The sequence below is a fragment of the Orycteropus afer genome, unplaced genomic scaffold (assembly GCF_000298275.1).
Source record: "Orycteropus afer afer isolate SDZICR_OR568_19922 unplaced genomic scaffold, OryAfe1.0 scaffold00296, whole genome shotgun sequence".
In the NCBI taxonomy this organism is placed as follows: domain Eukaryota; kingdom Metazoa; phylum Chordata; class Mammalia; order Tubulidentata; family Orycteropodidae; genus Orycteropus; species Orycteropus afer.
This window is the reverse complement of record NW_006921883.1, coordinates 2,426,459-2,449,092: the sequence shown is the minus strand read 5'-3', so window position 1 is coordinate 2,449,092 and position 22,634 is coordinate 2,426,459. Positions and strand designations below refer to the sequence as shown.

The 22,634-nt window shown below is 37.3% G+C and overlaps 1 protein-coding gene across 1 annotated transcript in view; it reads right to left on the bottom strand.

Moving 5' to 3' along the window:
• Window positions 1-19,954, bottom strand: part of NDUFS4 (NADH:ubiquinone oxidoreductase subunit S4) — a 163,455-nt gene extending 143,501 nt beyond the window's left edge. The window contains exon 1 of the mRNA XM_007951533.2: window positions 19,857-19,954. Coding sequence (XP_007949724.1) covers window positions 19,857-19,954 — 98 coding nt within the window. The remainder of the gene's footprint in view (window positions 1-19,856) is intronic.
• Between the last annotated feature and the right edge of the window lie 2,680 nt (window positions 19,955-22,634).

The window sequence follows — 22,634 nt, the reverse complement described above, 5'->3', positions numbered from 1 at the left end:
TGACACCTAAATTTATATTTTTCTCCTTTGGCACAAATCTCATTTTTAGCAGTTCTCTCTGACAGCAAGCCAGGCCACTTGATTAACCTTGTCAATAAAAGTGAAAGATATACCATCTTGGAAAATTGAGTTGAGACCATATAGAGACCAAGATACAACCAGAGCAAAGACCAAGTATCACCAGTGAAGGCAGAATGAAAACAGAAAGATGAGTGGATTTGACTTTAAATAACCAATCAGAAAAATTGTTAGTGTACAAGATTTTAAGTTAAAATTAATAATTCTTTAAAAAACCAAACTCACTGCCATCAAGTCAGTCTCGACTCATAGCAACCGCACCTTGGGTTTCCGAGGCAGTATCACTACAGAAGTAAATTGCCCAACCTTCCGTCCAAGGAGTGGCTGGTGGGTTTGAACCGCCAGCCTTCTGGTTAATAGTCAAATGTCTTAGGCACTATGCCAACAAATAATTCTTAATTAATTCCTTACAACACAGAAACAGATGTGGTTCATTATCATACAGTATATAATATAAACAAGAGATTTATTTGCAAATTTAATTAGTAAAAAAAACTCAACTTAAAAGATCTTTATGTAAAAATAAAAAGATCTAAGCAATCACAAAAATAGTTAACAGATAACATTATCAAAACATAAAGACTTAACTTGCTTGTTTAAACTGACGTAACTGATCTCTACAGTCTGGATGTTTTTATCTATAAATATTAATGTTAATAAAACAAACATGTAACTTTTAGCTTTTCACTATTTTAATTATAATTCTGAAATGTAAATAGCTCCCCCCCCCCTTTTAACAGACTAGACATTTTGGAAACACATAATTACTATTTATTTTAACAAGGTAATTACATTAAAAAAAAAAAGTCTAGTCCTTTGAAGTTTTCTTATCATCTACTGAATGGCAAATTAAATGATTAGAATCACTGAAGGCTAAGTGTAACCTCTATAATAGCAACAATAACAAAAAGAAACTCAGAGAGATGACAGAAGAGCAGGCGAGAAGGCTTTTTCAGTGTTTGTTCAACGAAAAAAGATTTATTCATCCATCTACCTACTCAACCATCCATCTGTCTTTAAAAAAGAAGGGTTCTCTGAAAAAGATGGAAGAAGATAATATCATGTGGAATTTAGTAAGAATATTATGGCATATTTTATGCAAGTCTCATAAGGACAGCAAATACTAAACTAACATTGCTAGAACTTCTGGTGGCATAGTGCCTAAGGCATTTGACTGCTAATCAGAAGGCTGGGGGTTCAAACCTACCAGCCATTCCGTGGAAGGAAGGTAGGGCAAACTACTTCTGTACAGATATTGCCTCAGAAACCCAAGGAGGGGTCGCTATGAGTCAAATCTGACTCCACAGCAGTGAGTTTGGGTTTTTTTGAGTTTTCAACTCTGGTTAATTGTTGCCCTGTGGCTTTTAGGCCCAGTGTTGCCATACAGTCTGATTTCTTTTAAGAAAAAAGGAAAATTCTGATTTTACGTTTAATATCTCCAGATTTTTTAACATTCACAACTGATACAAAAAGTTTTAAATATTCCAAGAAAAACATACCTATCTCAGGTTAAGTATTAAACTCAAGAAATCAAGTGAAGCAGTACAAGCAGTTACTGAGTTAACAATGAGATACATTCCTGTCTTTAAAAGTCTTTAAAAGGAATTTGTAGGTGAATCAAGACAGGTATATACAGCTGTTATTTAGCCTTACTTTCAAGCAAGAAAAGGACTATAGCCTTTACAGCAATTAAAAAGCTGCACAGGCACCAAGTGAAGGTGACTGCGATGAAGAATTTGCCGCAAATAGGGATTGGTTCAATATTTCGAAGTGAGGGCAAATTTACATACCATTAAAGGGCAAGTATAACCAAACCAAAACCACTGACATCAAGTAGATTTTGTCTGATAGGGTCTGAACCGCCAGCCTTCTGGTTAGCAGTCAAATGCCTGAGACACTATGCCATATTTTATCATAACACATGTAAGCTTAAGGAACAGTGTTTGTGTGTGTTCTGATATCAATATTGAAAAGCACTTTCCTCATGTTAGACGCAGCTATCAGACTATTCCTATATTTTGTTTTCATTGCAAAATTTTAAAAATACGTCTCATTTTGCATAAGTATGCTAAAGTAAATGGAAGAAAAGCAAAACTTCACATTCTGTAATATCTGAGTAGTCTTAAGACGGGCACTCCAAAAAATCACTTAGCAGAATTTCACAGCTCTGTTTCCAGTAAGAGATTCAAGATTAATCTGATTCTTAAGAATTTATGCTACTCACTAGCTTGACTATAATTATGAATAGATCTAGATCATAAGTATCAACATTTGATAGAAGAAAATACTTTGCTAGAGGGAAATGAAAGTCTTAAGTGCTGCATGGTACATTGCAAATAACTGTACAATCAAATTCAACAAAGTCACCAATATTGGAAAATAAAAGACTAAACATTATAGTTAACAATAATCTCACACATCTTATTTTTATTTTTAAAGGGGTCACTTCTTTGCTTCTATCTAAAGATTCTTCATCTCATTAACTATATAAAAATATACGTTGGTGTTGTTAGGTGCCTTCAAGTCTGTTTCAACCCACAGAGACCCTATGTAGAATAGAACAAAACACTTAAAAGCAAGACTTTGTTTCACCTACTGTGGTCATGTTGTTAGAAAGAATCAGTCCCCAGAGAAGGATATCATGCTTGGTAGAGTAGAGGGTGAACGAAAAAGGGGAAGACTCTCAACAAAACAGACTGACATAGTGGCTTCAACTATAGGCTCAAGTGTAGCAAACCTTGTAAGGATGGTGCAGGATTGGGCAGTGTGTCATTCTTGGCAGTGTTACAAATATGGTCGTTATGAGTCAGAGCCAACTCAACGGCACCTAACAACAACAACAACTTTACCTAGCATGATATTCTGCTCCAGGGACTGGTCCCTCTGACAACATGACCAAAGTATGAGAGATGAAGTCTGGCCATTCTTGCTTCTAGAGAACATTCCAGATGTACTTCCTCCAAGACAGATTTGTTCATTCTTCTAGCAGTCCACCATCTATTCACTATTTTTCACCCACACTACAATTCAAATGCATCAATTCTTCTACAATCTTCTTTATTCACTGTTCGGCTCTCCCAAGCATATGAGGCTACTGAAAATATCATAGTTTGGTGACATCTTTCCTCTTACACACTTTAAAAAGGTCTTTTACAACAGATTTGCCCAATGCAGTATGTTGTTTGATTTAGATTACATATTCCAGGAGCTAAGTAGAATCTGTCTAATTATCAGTTAAAACAGGATACCCATGAAAACTAAGAGCTTATGTCAAAGCTAGAGAAGATTTGTACTTTGGCATTAAGAAGGCCTCTTCATTTCCATATGCAGAAGCACAAAGTCTGAACATACTGACCACTGATCTCCTCACAAATGTTAGAAGACCAGATTGAAGCTGCTGATCTTCAATATGACTACTGATTCGTATTGCCTTGTATAGCATATTTTCCAAAATTATACTACTTTAAAAACCTTCTAGTGCATGTCTGTATAACATAAAATAAATGACACCTTTTCATACAATATCTCACATCAACCACTATGCTTGTAATTTTTCAGACCACTGCACTGGCACCACTACTCAACACTGTACTTGTTTGCTGCTGCTGCGTTACATGTTTTGCATAAAAACAAGTGATAATCTGTTTTACAAAAAAACAATTGATAATCTTTTTAACTTTTCCTTACAGATTTATGTTGCAAATTCTTAATATAAAAATGTAATGGACAAAACACAAGGAAAATCTACTACTGACCACTCTGATTGGGACCAAAGAAGGCCCTGGCCAGAATGGGAGAAAATGCAGAACAAAATTCAAAATCATAAAAAACACCAGATTTACTGTCTGATAGTGACTGGTGGAATCCCCAGGACTGTGGCCCTTGGACACCCTCCAAACCTGGAACTGAACTCTCTCCTGAGGATCACCTTGCAGCCAAACGACAGACAGGCCTATTAAGTAAACAGTAACACTCATGAGGTAAGTACTCCTTCAGAACAATTTAAACATTCGAGATTTAAAAGGTACCACTCGCCCCAAACCAAAGTTCAGGAGGCAAGAAGGGCAAGAAAGAAGAACAAATGGACACCAGGACTCCAGGGAGGAAGTGAGAAGAGTGCTGTTACATTGAAGGAAATACAACTAATGTTACAAACTTAAATGTGAACCGAAACCAACTCTGTAAACTTTCACTCAAACCACAATACACACACACACACACACACACACACACACACACACACGGAAAAGCAAGCCCGATAAACAGTTAACTCCTCCAATAAAATAACTACTTGGCATTTTCAGTTACCTACCTAGTTTACCTTCCAGTATTAAGATCCTTGATTACAGAAAGATTTAAGAGCAATTGGCATCATTTTTTTTTAAAATGATTCTACTACTCAGCCACACAAAATTCTGTATGTCTCTCATAAACATCTGTGTATTAGTCATTAGACTCCTACCAATATTCCAGTTCTTCTAAGCATATAGTGAAATTACACTTTGTCGCCATTTCTGAAGTTAAGCATGGGAATGTGACTTAGCCAAGGAAACATGACCGGAAGTGACACTATTAAGCAGGAGCTTTAAGTCAGTCAATCTCATTTCCTCTGACACAGTAGCCAACAATGTTCTAGTGGTTAGTCTGCATCCCCTAGGGAGGGCTTATGGAATAGTGCTCTCAGCTGTCTTATGAAGGACAGAGAGCATGAACAAGAAATAAATCTTTGTTACTCTGAACCACAGAAATTTTGGGGTATTAGAGCTTTGATAAAGGCTGATAATCAATTTTCCATTCATATATTTCTCTTGTTGTTGTTACGTGCCATCGAGTCAGACCCAACTCATAGCGACCCCTCCTTGGGTTTCCGAGGCAGTATCACTACGAAGTAGATTGCCCCATCTTCCTTCTGAGGAGTGGCTGGTGGGTTTGAACCACCAGTCTTCTGGTTAGCAGTCAAGTGCCTTACCCACTATACTACCAGAGCTCCCTATGTATTTCTCTAGGAAATGCCATATAAGAACTTAAGTTGTATGACATCTGTGCTATACTGACTATGTGAGTTGTAGAGTATTACAAATTCAGAGTTTATTTTATTCAAGTGAATCGAGACAGTATTTAAAACACTGTATTTTCGGTCTTGAGGGCCACATAAATTGATTTATTTCCCTATATCTCTAAAGCTCAGGATGTTTTAAAAAAAAAGGTCATAATATTATTTGTTTCACACCTAAGCTCTAATGTTACTTTTTCTTCTCAGAGATCACCTTCTCATTAAAAAAAGAGGAGGAGGAAGAGGCAGCTTTGAATTTTATCTTCACTTTACCAAGCATGATCGCTGTTCTGGTTACCTAGTGCCACTCTGGCAAGAATATACCACAAATGGGATAGCTTGAACAAACAGGAATTTATTCTCTTACAGTTTGCAGGCTTTAAGTCCAAGTTCAAAGTGCTCTAGGGGCTGGGTGAAAGCCCCTCAACCTTGGGCTTCAGCTCTGCCTCCTGCTCCCAGCCCATTGGAGCTATAGGCTTTTCTTCACTCAGACAGCTACTGGCTGCTGACACTGACAAGTCCAAGGCTGACAAGTAAAAAGGCACAGGTACAATGTTACCAAACCACGGCAGGCCATTAATCCAAGTCCACTGAAAGTCCCAAGGTCGGCAAAGCATGGCAGGCTGCTGAACAACGACACAGCTACATGAAAGGTTCAAGCATGCCATAACCTAGAGACCATTCCCAAAGCTGTTTCTTATATACAGGAAGCAGACTACATACCCAAAGGCAGCTACTCAGCTGCTTCCAGTAGATTCCACCATGGAGTTGATTACCAGTCTCATCATGGGGAATACTATATCCAGCTCCCCAGCCACTCAACAAGGCCTAGCCAAGTTGACACACAAACTTAACCACCACAATCGCCTTCTCCAGGAACCAGTCCCTTCTGACAACATGACCAAAGCACTTGAAATGAAGTCTCACCATTTTTACTTCTAAGAAGCATTCCAAAACCAAAAAACCAAGCTCACTGCCATCAAGTCAATTCTGACTCACAGTAACCCCCTTTGGGTTTCTGAGGCAGTAAATCTTTACGGAAGTAGACTGCCCGTCTTCCTTCTACAGAGTGGCTGGTGGGTTTGAACCACCGACCTTCTAGTTAGCAGTCAATGCCTTAGGCATTACACCACCAGAGCTCCTTAAGAAGCATTCCAGCTGTACTTATTCCAGGATAGCTTTGTTCGTTCTTCTGGCAGTCCATGGTATTTTCAGTTTTCTTCACCAGTGCCATAATTCAAATGCCTCAATACTTCTTTGGTCTTCCTTATTTATTGTCCAGCTTTCACATGCATAAGAGGTGACTAAAAATACTATGGTTTGGGTCAGATGCACCACAGTCTTCAAAGTGACAGTTTTGCCCTTTAACATCTGCAAAAACTCTTTTGCAACAGATTTGCCCGGTGCAATTCACTGTCTGAGTTTTCGACTGCTGCTTCCATAGGTGTTGATTGTGGGTCCAAGTAAAATGAAATTCCTGACAACTTTAATCTTGTTCTCCACTTATCATGATGTTGCTTCTTAGCCCAGTTGGGAAGACTTCTGTTTTCTTTATGTTGAAATGTAATCCATACTAAAGTCTTTGATCTTCATCAGTAAGTGCCTCAAGTCATCTTCACTATCAGCAAACAAGGTTGTGTCATCTGTGTATCACAGGTTAATGAATCTTCATTCAATCCTGATGTCTTGTTCATCTTCATATAGTCCAGCTTCTCAGATTTTTTGTTCAGCATACAGATTGAGTAAGTATCGTAAAAGTATATAACCCAAATGCACATTTCTCTTGATTTTAAAGATTTTTTGACGGAAGGAATACACAGAGTCACTGTACCAAAAGCCATTGGTCGACGTTCAACCACTTCAGGAGGTAGCATATGCTCAAGAACCAAGGCTACTACAAGAGACCTTCATAAATGAAGGACATCCCATGCTCTCGGACTGGAAAACTTAACATAGTGAAAACATCAATTCCAACAAAGTGATTTACAGATACAACGCAATCCCACTACAAATACCAGCAATACTCTTTACTGACATAGAAAAACTAATGACTAACCTAATACGGAAAGGAAAGAGACTCCAAATAACCAAAGCAATCAAATATTAAAACATACTATACAGCCACTATAATCAAAACAGCCTGGTATTTGTTCAACTACAGGCACCTAGCCCAATGGAATGGAAATGAGAACCCAGAAATAAACCCATCCATTTGTGAACAACTGATTTTTGACAAGGGGTCAAAACACATTCAACAGGGAAGAAAACAGTCTCTTCAATAAATGGTGCTGACAAAATGGGGTATCTATTTTGCAGAAAAGTGAAAGAGTACCCATACATCATACTATACACTAAAACTAACTCAGAATGGATCAAAAACCTGAATGTTAAACCTAAAACTATAAAGTTCCTGGGAGAAAATTTCTGTCAATACAGAGTAACAAACATAACTACAAGCAGACAATTGGGACCTCATAAAAATTAGAAACTTACACTCTTAAGAAGACTTTATCAGAAGAGTAAAAAGACAACCTACAGACTGAGAAAAAATCTTCAGAAACAACATATTTGGTAAAGACTTAATCTCTAAAATTTATAGAAAACTTTAACCATCCAACAACAAAAAGACGAGCCAATTATAAAATGGGCAAAGGACATGAACAGATACTTCACCAAAGAGGGCAGTCAAGTGTCCAACAAACACATGAAAAGATGCTCATGATCATTCACCACTACAGAGATGCAAATCAAAACTACAATAAGATATCATCTCACCTCAGCTAAAAGGGCGCTGACCAAAAAAAAAAAGTCACAACAAATGTTGGCAAGGATGTGGTAAGATTAGTACCTTCATCCATTGCTGGAGGGACTGTAAAATGCTACAAACACTATGGAAAACAGCATGGATCTTCCTCAAAAATCTAGAAATATCTTATGACGCAGTAATCCCACTTCAAGGTATATACCCAGAGATTTAATAAAAAGAGATATAGACATATATTTGCAGACTCATGTTCACTGCAGCATTATTCATAACAGCAAAAAAAGGGAAAACAATACAAACACATATCAACAGATGAATGGATAAGCAAAATGTGTACATACATACAAAAGAATATTATATAACCATAAAGAACAAGGATGAGTATGAGAAATGTAACATGGATGACCCTGGAGGGCATAATGCTAATTAAAATACATCAAATACATAAGGACAAATATTGTATGATCTTACCTGCATTAGACAAGAGAGAGAAAAAACAATATTCACTAGTAGTTACCAAGGACTGTGTGCATGTGGAGGAATAATACATTATCTCATCAACATTTATTACTTTTAGAGATGGGAAGAGTAACACCAAATGTGGGTGCAGTATGCACAACTTGACCTAAGTAAACAATGTCACTAAGAAGGGCTCAAGAATGCTTGTATTAAAGATTTAGACACACATAAATTGGCAACACCAACAATGATGAAAAATGAGTGTATGGTCACATATGTACTGTATAGACATACTAGTGTATAAGTAGGTACATGTGTACAGATAGAAGTAAATATATATACATGTGAGTACAGATACATGTATGAAGGCATATACAGGTAGTCCCTTACTTACAAAAGGGTTCTATTCAGTTGACTCTATGGTAAGTCAGTTCTGAGTAAGTCGAATACCTCTTTTTTTGTGTGTTCATTATTATTGCCTTTTATTATCAGGATCTTTACAAATCTGATCTTTGAACATCTGTGAGTGAACATCTGAGAATAATAACATCAACAAATTACATGCTCAACATTGTTTGTAGTACATATTATTAACAATAAAATGTATGAAAAGAACCAAAGCATGTGATCATTAAGTGCAGTTTATCATAACTCAACTATGCTGTATAAGTTGAGGACTACCAGTATATTCAACTAAAAGAAAAACAAACTCGCTGCTGTCAAGTCCTTTCCAACTCACAGCAATTCCTCCTTGGGTTTCTGAGGTGGTATCTCTACGGTAGTAGATTGACCAATTTTCCTTCCGAGGAGTGGCTGCTGGGTTTGAACCTACCCCCTTCTGGTTAGCAGTCAAATGCCTCGGGCACTATGCCACCAGAACTCCCTTCTATAGATATTGAAAAAAAAACCCACTGCGGTGGAGTCAGATCTGACTTATAGCGACCCCTCCTTGGGCTTCCAAGGTGGTATCACTGCAGAAGTAGATTGCCCAACCTTCCTTCCGAGGAGTGGCTGGCGGGTCTGAACTGCCAGCCTTCTGGTTAGCAGTCACATGCCTTAAGCACTATGCCACCAGAGCTCCCTCTTTTGTAGATATAGATAAGTTAATATTAAAATTAACACGGAAACACAAAGGAACTAGAATAACAAACAGTTTTGAAAAAGAATGAAGTTGAAAGAATCACAACTACTCAACACACCTTAATTATAAAACTACAGTAATCAAGACTGTGTGGTACTGGGAAAGAAACAGACATTTGCATTAATGGAACAGAACAGAGAATACAGATATATACCTAGACAAATATGTCAATTGGTTGTTGGCAAAGGTAAAAGTAATTCAATGGAAATGGAATAGTCTTTACCACAAATGGTGTGGGAACAACTGGACATCCATATCAAGGTCAAAAAAAAAACCTCTGACTTAAACGTCACACTTAATATAAAAACTAACTCAAAATGGATTATAGATCTGAATGTAAAACATAAAGCTTCAAGAAGAAAACAGAAAAAAATCTTCAAGGCCTGAGGTAAGAAAGAGTTCTTAGCTATTGCACTGAAAGCAGTCTGTAAAGGAAAAAAAAAAAAAAAAACTTGATAAACTGGACCTCATTAAAATGAAGAATTTTTACTTTGCAGAAGACATGTTAAAAGAGTTAAAAGCTACAAACCAGAAGAAAATAAAGAGTATTTATGAGAACTCTCATAGCTCAATGAGAAGAAAGCAAGCAATTCAATTAAAAACTGGACAAAAGACATGAACGGAAACATCACCAAAGTTCAACATCATTAATCATTTGGGAAATGCATATTAAAATCAAAATGAGTCAGCAAGCAAGAAAACCCAAATTAAAACTACAATGAGATACTACTTCATACCCACTGCTGTTGTTAGGTGCCACTGAGTGGATTTCAACTCACAGCGATCCTACGTACAACAGAATAAAACACTGCCTGGTCCTGCGTCATCTGCTTATGCCCACGGTGGTAGTCTCTGTTCTACCTATCTCACCAAAGGTCTTTTCCTCTTTCACTGACCCTCTACTTTACCCAGCATGATAGCCTTCTCCAGGTACTGGTCCCTTCTGATAATATAACCAAAATATGAGAGATAAGTCTGACCACCCTTGCTTCTAAGGAGCATTTCCGCTATACTTCCTCAAAGACAGATTTGTTCATTCTTCTAGTATGGTATGCTCAATATTCTTCACCAACACAATTAAAATGTGTCAATTCTTCATTTTTCCTTATTCATTGTCCAGCTCTCACATGCACATCAGATGACTGAAAATATCATGGGTCAGGGCACCCACATCTTAGTGTTCAAAATGTAGTCTTTGCTCTTAAACACTTTAAAGAGGTCTTTTACAGCAGATTTACCCAATACAGTAAGTCATCTGATTTCAAGAAATCATCATGGAAGATGCTGCTTCCATGAATGTTAACTGTGGATTCAAGTAAAATGAAATCTTTGACAACTTCACTCTTTTCTCCATTTATCATGATGTTGCTTACTGGCCCAGTTATGGAGGATTTTTGCTTTTTTTAATGGTGAGGTATAATCCATATTCAAGTATTTGATGTTCATCAGTAAGTGCTTCAAGTCTTCTTCACTGTCAGCAAGCAAAGCTGTGTCATCTGCATATCACGAGTTGTTAATAAGTCTTCCTCTAATCCTGATGCCACATTCTTCATATATCCAGCTTCTTGGGTCATTTTCTCAGTACAAAGATTAAATAAATATGGTAAAAGGATACAACCCTGACACACACCTATCCTAATTTTAAACCATTCAGTATCCCCTTGTTCTGTTTGAACGACTGTCTCTTGCTCCATGTACAGGTTCCTCACGGGCACAATTAAATGTTGTGGAATTTTCATTCTTCGCAGTGTTATCCTTTCTCTGTAATGATCCACACAGTTGAATGCCTTTGCATAGTCAAAACACAAGTAAACATCTTTCTGATATCCTTTGCTTTCAGCTAAGATCCATCTGATATCAGGAGTGATGTCCCTCATTCCGCATCTTCTTTTGAATCTGGCTTGAATTTCTGGCAGTTCCATCAACGTACTGCTGCAACCATATATCCACTAAAGGAAAAAAAAAAAAATTCACTGCCATTGAGTCGTTTCCAACTCATAAAGAACCCCCATTGGGTTTCCGAGACTGTAAATTTTTACAGAAGTAGATTGCCCTGTCTTCCTTCCGTGGAATGGCTGGTGAGTTTGAACCACTGACGTACTGGTTACCAGTGCCTTATCCACTATGCCATCAGAGCTCCTTAAATACCCACTAGGATAGATATAATAATAAAGATAATAACAAGAGTTGGCAAAGATGTAGAGATACAGGAACTCTCACATTCACTGCTGGTGGAAACATAAAATGGTGCATCTACTTTGAAGAATAGTTTGGCAGTTTCTCAAAACATTAAAGAGACTTGCTACAAGATCCAGCAATTCCACTCTTAGGTACAAACCCAAGAGAAATGAAAACATGTCAACACAAAACTTGTATATGAATGTTTATAGCAGTATTATTCATAAAAGCGAAAAAGTAAAAGCAACCCTCATGTGCATCAACTAATTAATAAATAAAATGTTGTTGTTGTTGTTGGTATGGGCCGTCAAGTCGGACTCGACTCATAGCGACCCCTCCTTGGGTTTCTGAGGCAGTATTACTATGGAAGTAGATTGCCCAACCTTCCTTCTGAGGAGTGGCTGGTGGGTTTGAACCTCCAGCCTTCTAGTTAGCAGTCAAGTGCCTTAGGCACTATGCTACCAGAGCTCCTAATAAATAAAACGTGACATATACACAATAGGAAATATTATTCAGCAATAAAAAGAAATGAAGTACTAATATATGCTACAACATAAACTATTAAAATATTATACTAAGCAAAAAGTCACAAAAGACCACGTTATATTATTTCATTTACACGAAATATACGTAATAGGCAAATTGATAGAGACAAGAAGTAGATTAAAAGTTGCCTAGGAATGGGGTAGGGAAAAAATGGGGAGTGACGGCTAACAGGTACAAGGTTTCTTTCTGGGGTAATGAAAATGTTCTAAAATTGTGATGATGGTTGTACAACTGTGAATGTACTAAAAATCATTTAATTGAATTGAATGAGTGGATTTTATGGTATGTAAATTATATTTCAACAAAGTTTAAAAAAAATTATATACCACAACACACCTAAAAGAATGGCTAAAAGAAATAAAATAGTGACAATGCTTATGTTAACAAAGATGCAAAGCAATTAAAACTTTCATCATTGCTGATGAGAAAGCAAAATGGTACAACCACTCTAGAAAATGGTTTTGCAGTTTCTTACAAAGTTAGACATACTCTTAACATAGGACCCAGAAATCTCCTTCCTGGGTATCTATTCTACAGAATGAAATCACATTCACAAAAATCCTATACAGATGTTTACTTAAAAAAAAAAAAAAAAATCTCACTGCCAAGGAGTGGCTGGTGGGTTTGAACCGCCAGCCTTCTGGTTAGCAGTCAAATGCCTTAGGCACTACACCACCAGAGCTCCCATACAGATGTCTATAGTAGAGCTCAATTATGATTGCCCAAAACAAAAAATCAAAACATCCTTCAATGGGTGAATAAGTAAACTTTAGTACATCCGTACAACAGACTACTACTCAGCAATAAAAAGTAAAGAGTTACTGATACATTACATCAACTCATGAATCCCAAAGACATTAAACTGAATGAAAGAAACCAATCTCAAAAGTTTTTATATATTACATGATTCCACAGATACAGTTTCAAAATGGCAAAACTATAGTGATGAAGAACAGGTAACGATTGCCCAGATTTGGCAGAATGGGAAAAGGTAACATGAGGAAGTCTTTTGGGGTGATGGATCTATTCTATATGCTGATTGTGGTGATACTTAATAAATATATACATGTGTTAAAATTCTAACAACTGTACACTAAAAAGAAAAATTTTTTTCAATTTTTGTTTGATAATTTTTAAAACAAAAATTTTAGAAATCTAACTACAGTCTACTGTTTTTAGTTCAATCTCAGCTCACCAAGCCATCACCACTGTAATCTCATTTTCTTAAATGTAAAGTATACAGTTCAAAGAAAGATACTGACAACATGTAATACAGCCTAGGGAGTACCAAGAGGTAGTAACGCTTCATGAAATCTGGCCATATTGAAGAGTAAACATACTGGAGATACTAAGCCTGGAGTATAGACTTAGAAGGAGAATGAGTGATGACAAATGTCTTCTATTATCTGAAGGACTGACATGTCCATCAGGGGACAGACTTGTGCTACATAACAGTAAAGGGAAGTATCATTTACCAGTGAGCCTAAAAGTGAAGAGTGTTGTCAATGCTACCAGAAATTCACAGTATCTCGCTTGACAGCTATATAATCGAGAAGCAGAAAGTTCTAGAGATTTCCGTATTAAATAAAGGGTTGGACTGGATGATCCTAGAGTTTTTTCTGACTCAAATATTATATGGATCTATAATTTACAACTTTTAATCTACCAAGGTAAGAGGTTCTGAACATCTAAAAAGGTACTCCCTTACTGCCAAAATATCACATTTCATTACATGGTAGTAAATATTATACAGCAGTTTGTGTTCCAAAATTTTTAAAAGGCAGAATAAATTTAAAATCTTAACAAAAGCCATATTATGAGACCTATTTTATTTCTTCAAATCTCATTTGTACTAAGGATGTTAAAACTAATTTCTTAAATTCAAATTACTAATGCCTAATTAAGTCTAATTTCATTGTACTTAAAAGACTAAAGTTATAAAATATAAATTTCATGCAAATTTCTTAAGTATATTAAAGAAATCTCTTGAAAAAGAAGTGCTCTTTCCACACAAAGAGTGGTAGTCCTGAAAAGAGCCAAAACATCTGTATTCACTTTAAAGCTCATCAAGACAGACTGACATTTTTAGGAGAAGCATATGGCTTGCTGAACAGTCATCTAGAACAGGATCTTTTGTCTAGTAAGCCCTATTCAAGGACCATTTATATGTATGGAGTGGCTGAATAAAGGAAAGAACATATTTTTAAGTCCTAGAAAATACAAAGAAATAAACTCTTCATCTAGCTTTGTAAGAATATACGAAAACATATTACAAAAGCAGCCAGATCTTTACTCTGACAGACAGTGCTTTGAATATCTGAAACAATTCTAAGAAATCACTGAAACAAAAGAACTCTAGAGAAGCACAAAACTTTCTTAGAGAACTATGTCCAGCCAAAGATGACCTCCCTAAAAAAAGGCATTTCCATTTTAAAGGATAAAACACTTTCTTAAAACTTTGAAGGGCAGAGTTCAACAGCTGTGCTATATTAAACCTGAGACCTTCCAAAAGGAAGAACAAGAGTCTCTAGAGAGAGAGTAACATGGCCTGCTCTCTCCAAAATTATCAAAATACCTGCTTTGCCTGCAAGGAAAGTTTCTCCAAGAAAAAACTCCTATACAATGCATGAGTGAAAAGCATAAAACTTATATTAGGAAAATATGCAAAAGAAAGGGAAGCATTTTATTTGTTTCTGGAAATTTTCCCCACCCTATCCCAAGGAAAAATGTATCTCTGAAGTCTTTCAGCCCTTGCTTCTTAGCAGAATCACCACTGAGCTAAGCCTCAACCTAAATTTACTGAATAGAGGTTGGAGCCAAGGCATCTGAATTTTTTTTTTTTCCACTGAACACAGGTGATTTTGATGCACAGAAAGGATTTATCAACCACTGAACTAGAAAATGATTCCATACAGGAAAAATTAAATGTAATAGGTCTATGCAAGAACAAAACGTTACACTAGAGCAAATGACTAGTTCTAAAGAATCGAAGGTTATATTCACTCACTGAAGTACTCAACAGCAGATAAAAGAACAGAAGTTGGAACAGAATTCTGAATTGCTCTCACATATTAAGAGACAAAAGACTGAATATTGTTTGCTAAATTATACAAATATTTAGATGAAAAGTATTAAGAATGTGGCCACAGCAGGATTCAGGTGTACCGCAGGGTATTAGGACTACGTATGCTAAAAAAGAAAAGTTATAATCAGAACTCATGTATTCAATGTAGGTATCAGTCAAACCTAAAAGAGTTCAAGTCTATCATCATAATAAAATAAATGCTGGCCATCATCAGAGCTTCATTATGTCTACTTTATTTTACACAAAATTCTATCAGGTTAAGTGGCTTGACAGCCAAGCCCATGATAAACGAAAAGTGGTGAAACTGCTAACAGGAAGCAGATCAGCCAAGAAATGATGCAAAAACACCATTAAAAAGCAGGCACAAGAAGTCAGAAAACACAGCAGATAGATACCCTAACAGATTTTAAAGGCAGCAGAATACAGTAACTTTTTCTTAATGATCACTGGAGTCAATAAGAAAAGAAGTCAATGTTCCATACACCCTGTTTAACACAAATTATATGTATTTTGTGTAAGAGCATAAAAACCAAACCAAACTCACTGCCGTCAATTTGATTTTGGCTCAGAGAGACCCCTCCTTGGGTTTCCGAGGAGGTATCACTACAGAAGTAGACTGCCCAACCTTCCTTCCGAGGAGTGGCTGGTAGGTTGAACCACCAGCCTGTGCTTAGCAGTCAAATGCCTTAGGCACTATGCCACCAGAGCTCCTAAAGAAATATAATAATCAGGTAACCTATAAAAACCCTCTCACAAAAAATAATTACAAAGTTTAGGGGGGGAAAAATCCTTAGCTACCAAAAAAAAAAAAAAAACAAAAAAAACCGCCAAAACAACCTAATTCCTCACTTGGCAAACCTCACTGTACAGAAGAAACAGTATGAGTGAAAGTAAAGATAAGTGCACTAGTCTGAAATAAAGAACATACCCTACAAAAAGGAAAAAAAAGCAAAAACACTGAGGTTTTATTATCAAACATAGTAATAAAGCTCACAAAAAAAGTCAACATACTGCTTCAGACTGCTGAATCAGACTACTTGCTAGCAATAAAACTTAAGTAATTTAATTTCTGTACTTTAGTTTCTTCTTCTGAAAAATTAAGAGTACCACCACCTGAGGGCACAGGAATATGATAGGTAAAATCCTTGGCATTGTGGCTGATATATTTCAAGTAAGTTAAAATAAATGTAAGCTGCTATCATTAATTTGCACTCAGAATAAATAGCTATAAAAATTATTCTCAACTTTTATCAAAGGATATGCTATTTCAGAAACTTTTGCATTTGAAATTGTCTTATTCTGTTCTCATTCCACCTCCAAACACAGACATCTTCTAATAGGTATTACACAGGAATTCCCTCTTTCCCCATTAAGCCCATGTATTACCTACTTTTAAAAACTTCAGGTAAAGTAGCTTGCAGAGAACAAGTCTAATAATCATAATTAGTTGGCTCTCATTCCAAAAAAGCTCTCATGTTCCATGGCTAGCCTTTCCCATATAAATTAATTTCCCTCTTTCCTTTTTAAATTTGAAAACAAAAGGGGAGTCAAGACACTTGTCAAGGAGAAATAGGAGTACAAAGATATATTTATAAGACAACTTTAATCCAGAAGAGTGTTCTAGCTGAATATTCCAAACTCAGACTATTGCAAACAATTAGAAAAGAATATTATTATAGATACTTTATACTCATATTAATGTAGGTTAGTGACTACTTAGCTTTCACTGATGAGGTTATTACTGAAAGAAATACTGCCAACGGCTTCCTGCTTTCCTCTACAACCACTCATCCCTAAGCATGTATTTACTCATTTGTACATGTGTACAGTCAGTCAGTACAGGTTATGCTGAGGAAACCAACAAATCAAAAATCTTTGTGGTTTACCGTAAAGATTTGTTTCTTGCGTACTTTTTTTATAACCAACAAGGATCAGTTTCTACCTTGTTCCATGTTATTTTCATTCCAGGGTCTAGACTGAAAGAGCAGCCCCAACCTGGGATATACTCCTCACACTATGGCAAATTTAAGACAGCAAAACTCTTCTTAGACAAGATTTAGACAAGATTTGTCTTCCGGTTTATCTGACTTCAGAACTGACCCACTGGTCCTAAATGTTCTCAAATTTGGGCTGAGCCAGTTTCCCACTAAGGTGAAATATACAGAGAATTTCTGCTATTTGAGGTCCCTACAGAGTTGTAATTTCATACTGACTTATTTGAAGCTGAAAAAGGAAACAGAACAACAGAACAGAGCCAGATATTGTAGCATAAAACAGGCCTCACAAAGAAGTCTTAAAACAACTCAGTCCCCATCACAGTTATTGACACCCTCTGACATTCTACCATCTTCCACACTATTTAAGTATTTATTTCTCTTCTTTATTTATTTACATTTTTGGATTTTTTGTTTTGCTTTTTACTGATACAGTTATAGCTGACACATAACTTATCATAGCTGCTAACTGCTTCCTTTCTTCTACTGGTTGTTCCTTTTCTTCAGTATTTGTTCCCCACTTCCTTCCTTACCATATGCTGATTCCATGCTCTCATTTTACTCAAGTGATCTGAAATGTTACATCATGTCCGAAAGTTTTTCTAAGTATTTTAAGATGAATTTTAGATGTAGATTTCCCCCTTAATTGGTTCCTTTCCACTCAATCTTTTCAGATCCTCATTCTCCTCAAATAATAATGGAAAGAGAGTGTTTATGGATGAAAAGGAAATATCATATAAGGGAGAGGGATCATAAACTTCCCTCAGGATAAAAGGCATATCATAAGGTCTTGGGGGAAAAATTTAAAAAAAAAAAAAAAAACAGTTGTATAGAGACCAAATAAAATGTACTATGTTAATTTGTATTTAAAATGCATTTCCCTTGGCTTTTAAGTTTTTGAAATTGTGAAACAAAGGTCATCTGATATGATTTAAAATTTTATTTTTAAATTTCTTGTAACACATTTGCATGCAGAAACTCTTAAGTCTGAATAAGTAGTAGTAGTAATCAGCAGTTTCCAAAATCAAATACTGTCTGAATTTCCACTATTATAACTACTGACAAAATGGCTGTAACTTAAGCTAAAAAACACTGCCATGGTTTGATTACCCATGCACCAGCGGTCATTTCAAATTTATTTTCAGTTCTAGGGTTATCCTGGGTACATTTTTCTTTGGGAATGCAAAATTAATGCCCATAAATGTCTAAAAGAAAAAGAACTACGTTGGGTCACCTCCACTCTAACCCCACATTAATCAGTAGGGTATTTTACCTCAGAAAAATACTTTCTTTTCCTCAAGTTTCTCATATGTACAACTACATATGTAGTCAACTACAAACATTATCACTTATCTTTTCCCAATCTTAGCACCTTTATATATCAGTGATTGTATATTACTCAACTCTCTACCTCTTGCCTTCAAGCCTTTTCACAAGTCACTGACCCTACCCCGGGACACTGTCTTCTTTCCCCATCCAACATCCACTATTTCAAACCCTAATACAACTTAACTCCAAATATTCTTTCTAATGAATTCTGCTTCTCTCTGCATTCCTTTTACATTCATTTAATATAACACTGAATTCATTAGCATTTAATTATATTCACTTTTCAATTTTTTAACCACTCCCATCCCATTTCCTCCCACCTCCTTCACATCTCTCCATCCAGTCTTTCAATTTTTATTCTAAGCACGTAAAGTACTCTCCACAACATGCAGTGGGCACTCAATGTAAACCACTTATACCAACAGACTGTGAAAATAACGACAAAACATAACATTACTTGGTAGATAAAAATGCTAGAGTGTGGGGGAGTGGGGGTTGTACGCGCGCGCGCCTGAATACTAAAGTCAGGAATATTGGAGAAAACATGGAGATGGAGGATAAAATGCAGTAAAAAAAAAAAAAAAATCACATCACAAAAAAATGCTTCAAGATAAAAAAAAAAAAACAAGCAACAAAGATCCCTGAATTACAGTGAGGCTGTAATAAAAGTGTAGATGAGAAACCTTCCAGAATTGCCATCAGCCTTTTAAAAATTAGCTTCCAATATTATTAGCAGTGATCTTTTAACTAACACTGAATTCCAAACAAGATTTCCTCCCAAGCAAACTGATGAATAAAACTGTTCAGAAACCTATCAATACCACGAAAAGGCGTGGAAAGAAGACTTGAGTGGTAGGGAAACAGGTGAAAAATGGAAAGAGGTGCGTAAAGTGGGAAGAAAAATCTGTGAGACTCCTCCCCCTTTCCTGGGAGCAGGGGTCTCGGCTCGCAGCTCCAGAAATAACCCCTCTTCACAGACCCTCTCCCTCCGCTGCAGGCCAAAGGTTTCCAAGAAACCAAAGTTCCTCCTCCCCCTCTTCGCATTCACGCCCTCACTCGCCTGGCCAGCGCCCCAAAATCGCAGCTAGTCTCAAGTCCGCCCGCACTCTCCCAAGGAAAGGGTCAGCAGAGGACGCTTCCCCGAGGCCTTCAAGAATCTGCCAGCAGAGACCTCCGCAAAAGTAGAGGGACCCGACAAGCTTCTGGAAGAAGTCTGAGAATCCCGTTACCTGGTGAAAACCCTGGAAACGGAAATGGCAGCTACAGTAGCTGCCCTTCTCTCCCACAACACTTGCTTCAGCGCCACTGACATTGAGGCTGCCGCCATCTTGCTGCAGGCAAACCCCGCGATAGGAATACGGATCACCGCAAGGGACCAACTTCTTTCGTTCTCAAGACAGCGCAACTTTAATATGACGGAGTGGGTTTTTTTGTTTTTTTGTTTCTTTAAATACTGCGATTTAAAAAAGAGGTGAAAGTTTTGGTTGAAAGCGATAAGAAAGAAAACTAAGCATATAGCTTTATTTAAAATAAACACGCAAAAGTGCTTTAAGTATAAACATCATCCCATCAATTGTAATCTTTGTTGGTTATCACCAAAAAAAAAAACACAAAAACCTCCTTGCCATCCAGTTCATTCAGACTCAAAGTCCCCATTAAGGGCAGAGTAGAACTGCCCCATAGGGTTTCCAAGGCTGTAACCTTTAGGGAAGGAGCTCTGGTAGCATAGTGCCTAAGGCACTTGACTGCTAACCAGAAGGCTGGCCGTTCAAACCCACCAGCCACTCCTCGGAAGGAAGGTTGAGCAATCCTACTTCCGTAGTGATACTGCCTCGGAAACCCAAGGAAGGGTCGCTAGGAATCGGGGCCGACTCGACGGCACATAACAACAACAACAACACAACCTTTAGGGAAGACGACTGCCACAACTTTCTCCTGCAGAGTGACTGTGAGTTCTAGCACTGACTTTTTTGTTAGCCGCAAAGCGCTTAACCACTGTGCCACCAGGGCTCCTTTTGTTGGTTATTAGGCCTAGTTATTTATTTACAATGATAATTAATAGACCAAAAGAAAATACTTGAAAATTTATAAACAACGGCAACTTACATTTTTTTACAAAGTACTCAGAATACTGCTTTCCCAACGTGTTGCCTGGTTTGGTCAAGCCCTCAGGACAGGACTGTATCCAGTTTGATGTTATGTGGTTGTTATAATCATATTTGCCAAGGGAAAAATCTGGACACATGGACTGGCAAAGAATTGTATTTTTGACCTGCATTTATATGAAAAACCAACAGAAAAGATTACTTGATGTTGCTCTTACCAAAAAAAAAAAAACTCACTACTGTCTAGTGAATTTTTACTATAGGCACCCTTCCTTGGGTTTCTGAGGTGGTATCTCTATGTAAGTATATTGCCCAACCTTCCTTCGGAGGAGTGGGAGGAGTGGCTGTTGGGTTTGAACCGCCAGCCTTCTGGTTAGCAGTCAAATGCCTTAGGCACTATTCCCCAGTAAATCTTGAATGTATGATCAAAATCCATAGAACACCAAGAATGTTATTGATGCTTGGTATATGTTGTTGTTGTTATTGTTGTTATGTGCCCTCGAGTTGGCCCGCACTCATAGCGACCCCTCCTTCGGCTTTGGAGTTGTTATCACTACTGAAGTAGATTGTCCAACCTTCCTTCTGAAGAGTGGCTGGTGGGTATATATGAAACCAAAGTTATCTTTTGAGGCAAGTGTTAAAACCATGTTTGTATTATGGGAGCTCTGGTAGCGTAGTGCCTAATGCACTTGACTGTTAACCAGAAGGCTGGCGATTCAAATCCACCAGCCACTCTCGGGGAGGAAGGTTGGGCAATCTACTTCCGTAGTGGTACTGCCTCGGAAACCCAAGGAGGGGTCGCTATGGGTTCGATCCGACTCCACAGCAATGGTTGCCTTTGCCTGTTTTATTATGGGCTACTGACCTTGAGTATAACAATTACCTGTAAACTCATTTGAAATAAAAAAACAGGTTTGTTTGTGGGTTTTGCTTTTTAAGAGAGTTTTTTTATTTGTTTGTTTGTTTTTTGAGGAAGCATTCCTACTTGAAAAGAAAGCATATACCTTTATTTAAAACATAACCTTTACTTTAAAAATAGAATTAATAAAGAGATGGGGAATGACTTAATTCTGCTTTATCACTAATTATGGGAAAGCTAATACAGAAAGGAAATGGGGAGAAAAGGAAGAGATTCAGGTTCAAAGAGGGAAAAAGCCATGTCCAGGGCAAGAGGAGGGAGCTCTGATAGCATAGTGCCTAAGGCACTTGACTGCTCACCAGAAGGCTGGCGGTTCAAACCCACCAGCCACTCCTCGGAAGGAAGAAGGAAAGTTGGGCAATCCTACTTCCGTAGTGATACTGCTTCGGAAACCCAGGGAGGGGTCGCTATTAGTCGGGGCCGACTCGACGGCAAACAACAACAACAGGGCAAGAGGAAATGCACAGAAGGGTGAAGGAAGGTGAAAAAGAGATATCTCAGAAGGAACTTTATATAAAAAAAAAACCAAAAAACTTTTTAATTTGAAATAGATTCCCAGGAGATTGCAAAGATAGTACAGAGAGTTGTTGTATACCCTTGATCCAATTTCCCCCACTGATTACATCATACATAACTCTAATATAATATCACAGCTAGGAAACTGACATCGGTAAAACATGTTCTATGTATTGTTCTGGAACTCTGGTGGTATAGTGGATAAGGCACTTGACTGCTAACCCATAGGTCAGCAGTTCAAACCCACCAGCCGCTCAGTAGAACGAAAATGGGGCAATCTACTTCCATAAAGATTTACAACCTTGGAAACCCAGTGGGGGTTGCTATGAGTCAGAAATGACTCGATGGCAGTGAGTTTATGTCTTGTTCTATGTCATTTTATTGCATGTATCAATGTGTGAAATAATCACTACAATCAGGATAAAGAACTATCTAATAACCACTGAGATCTCCATTCTACTACTCCT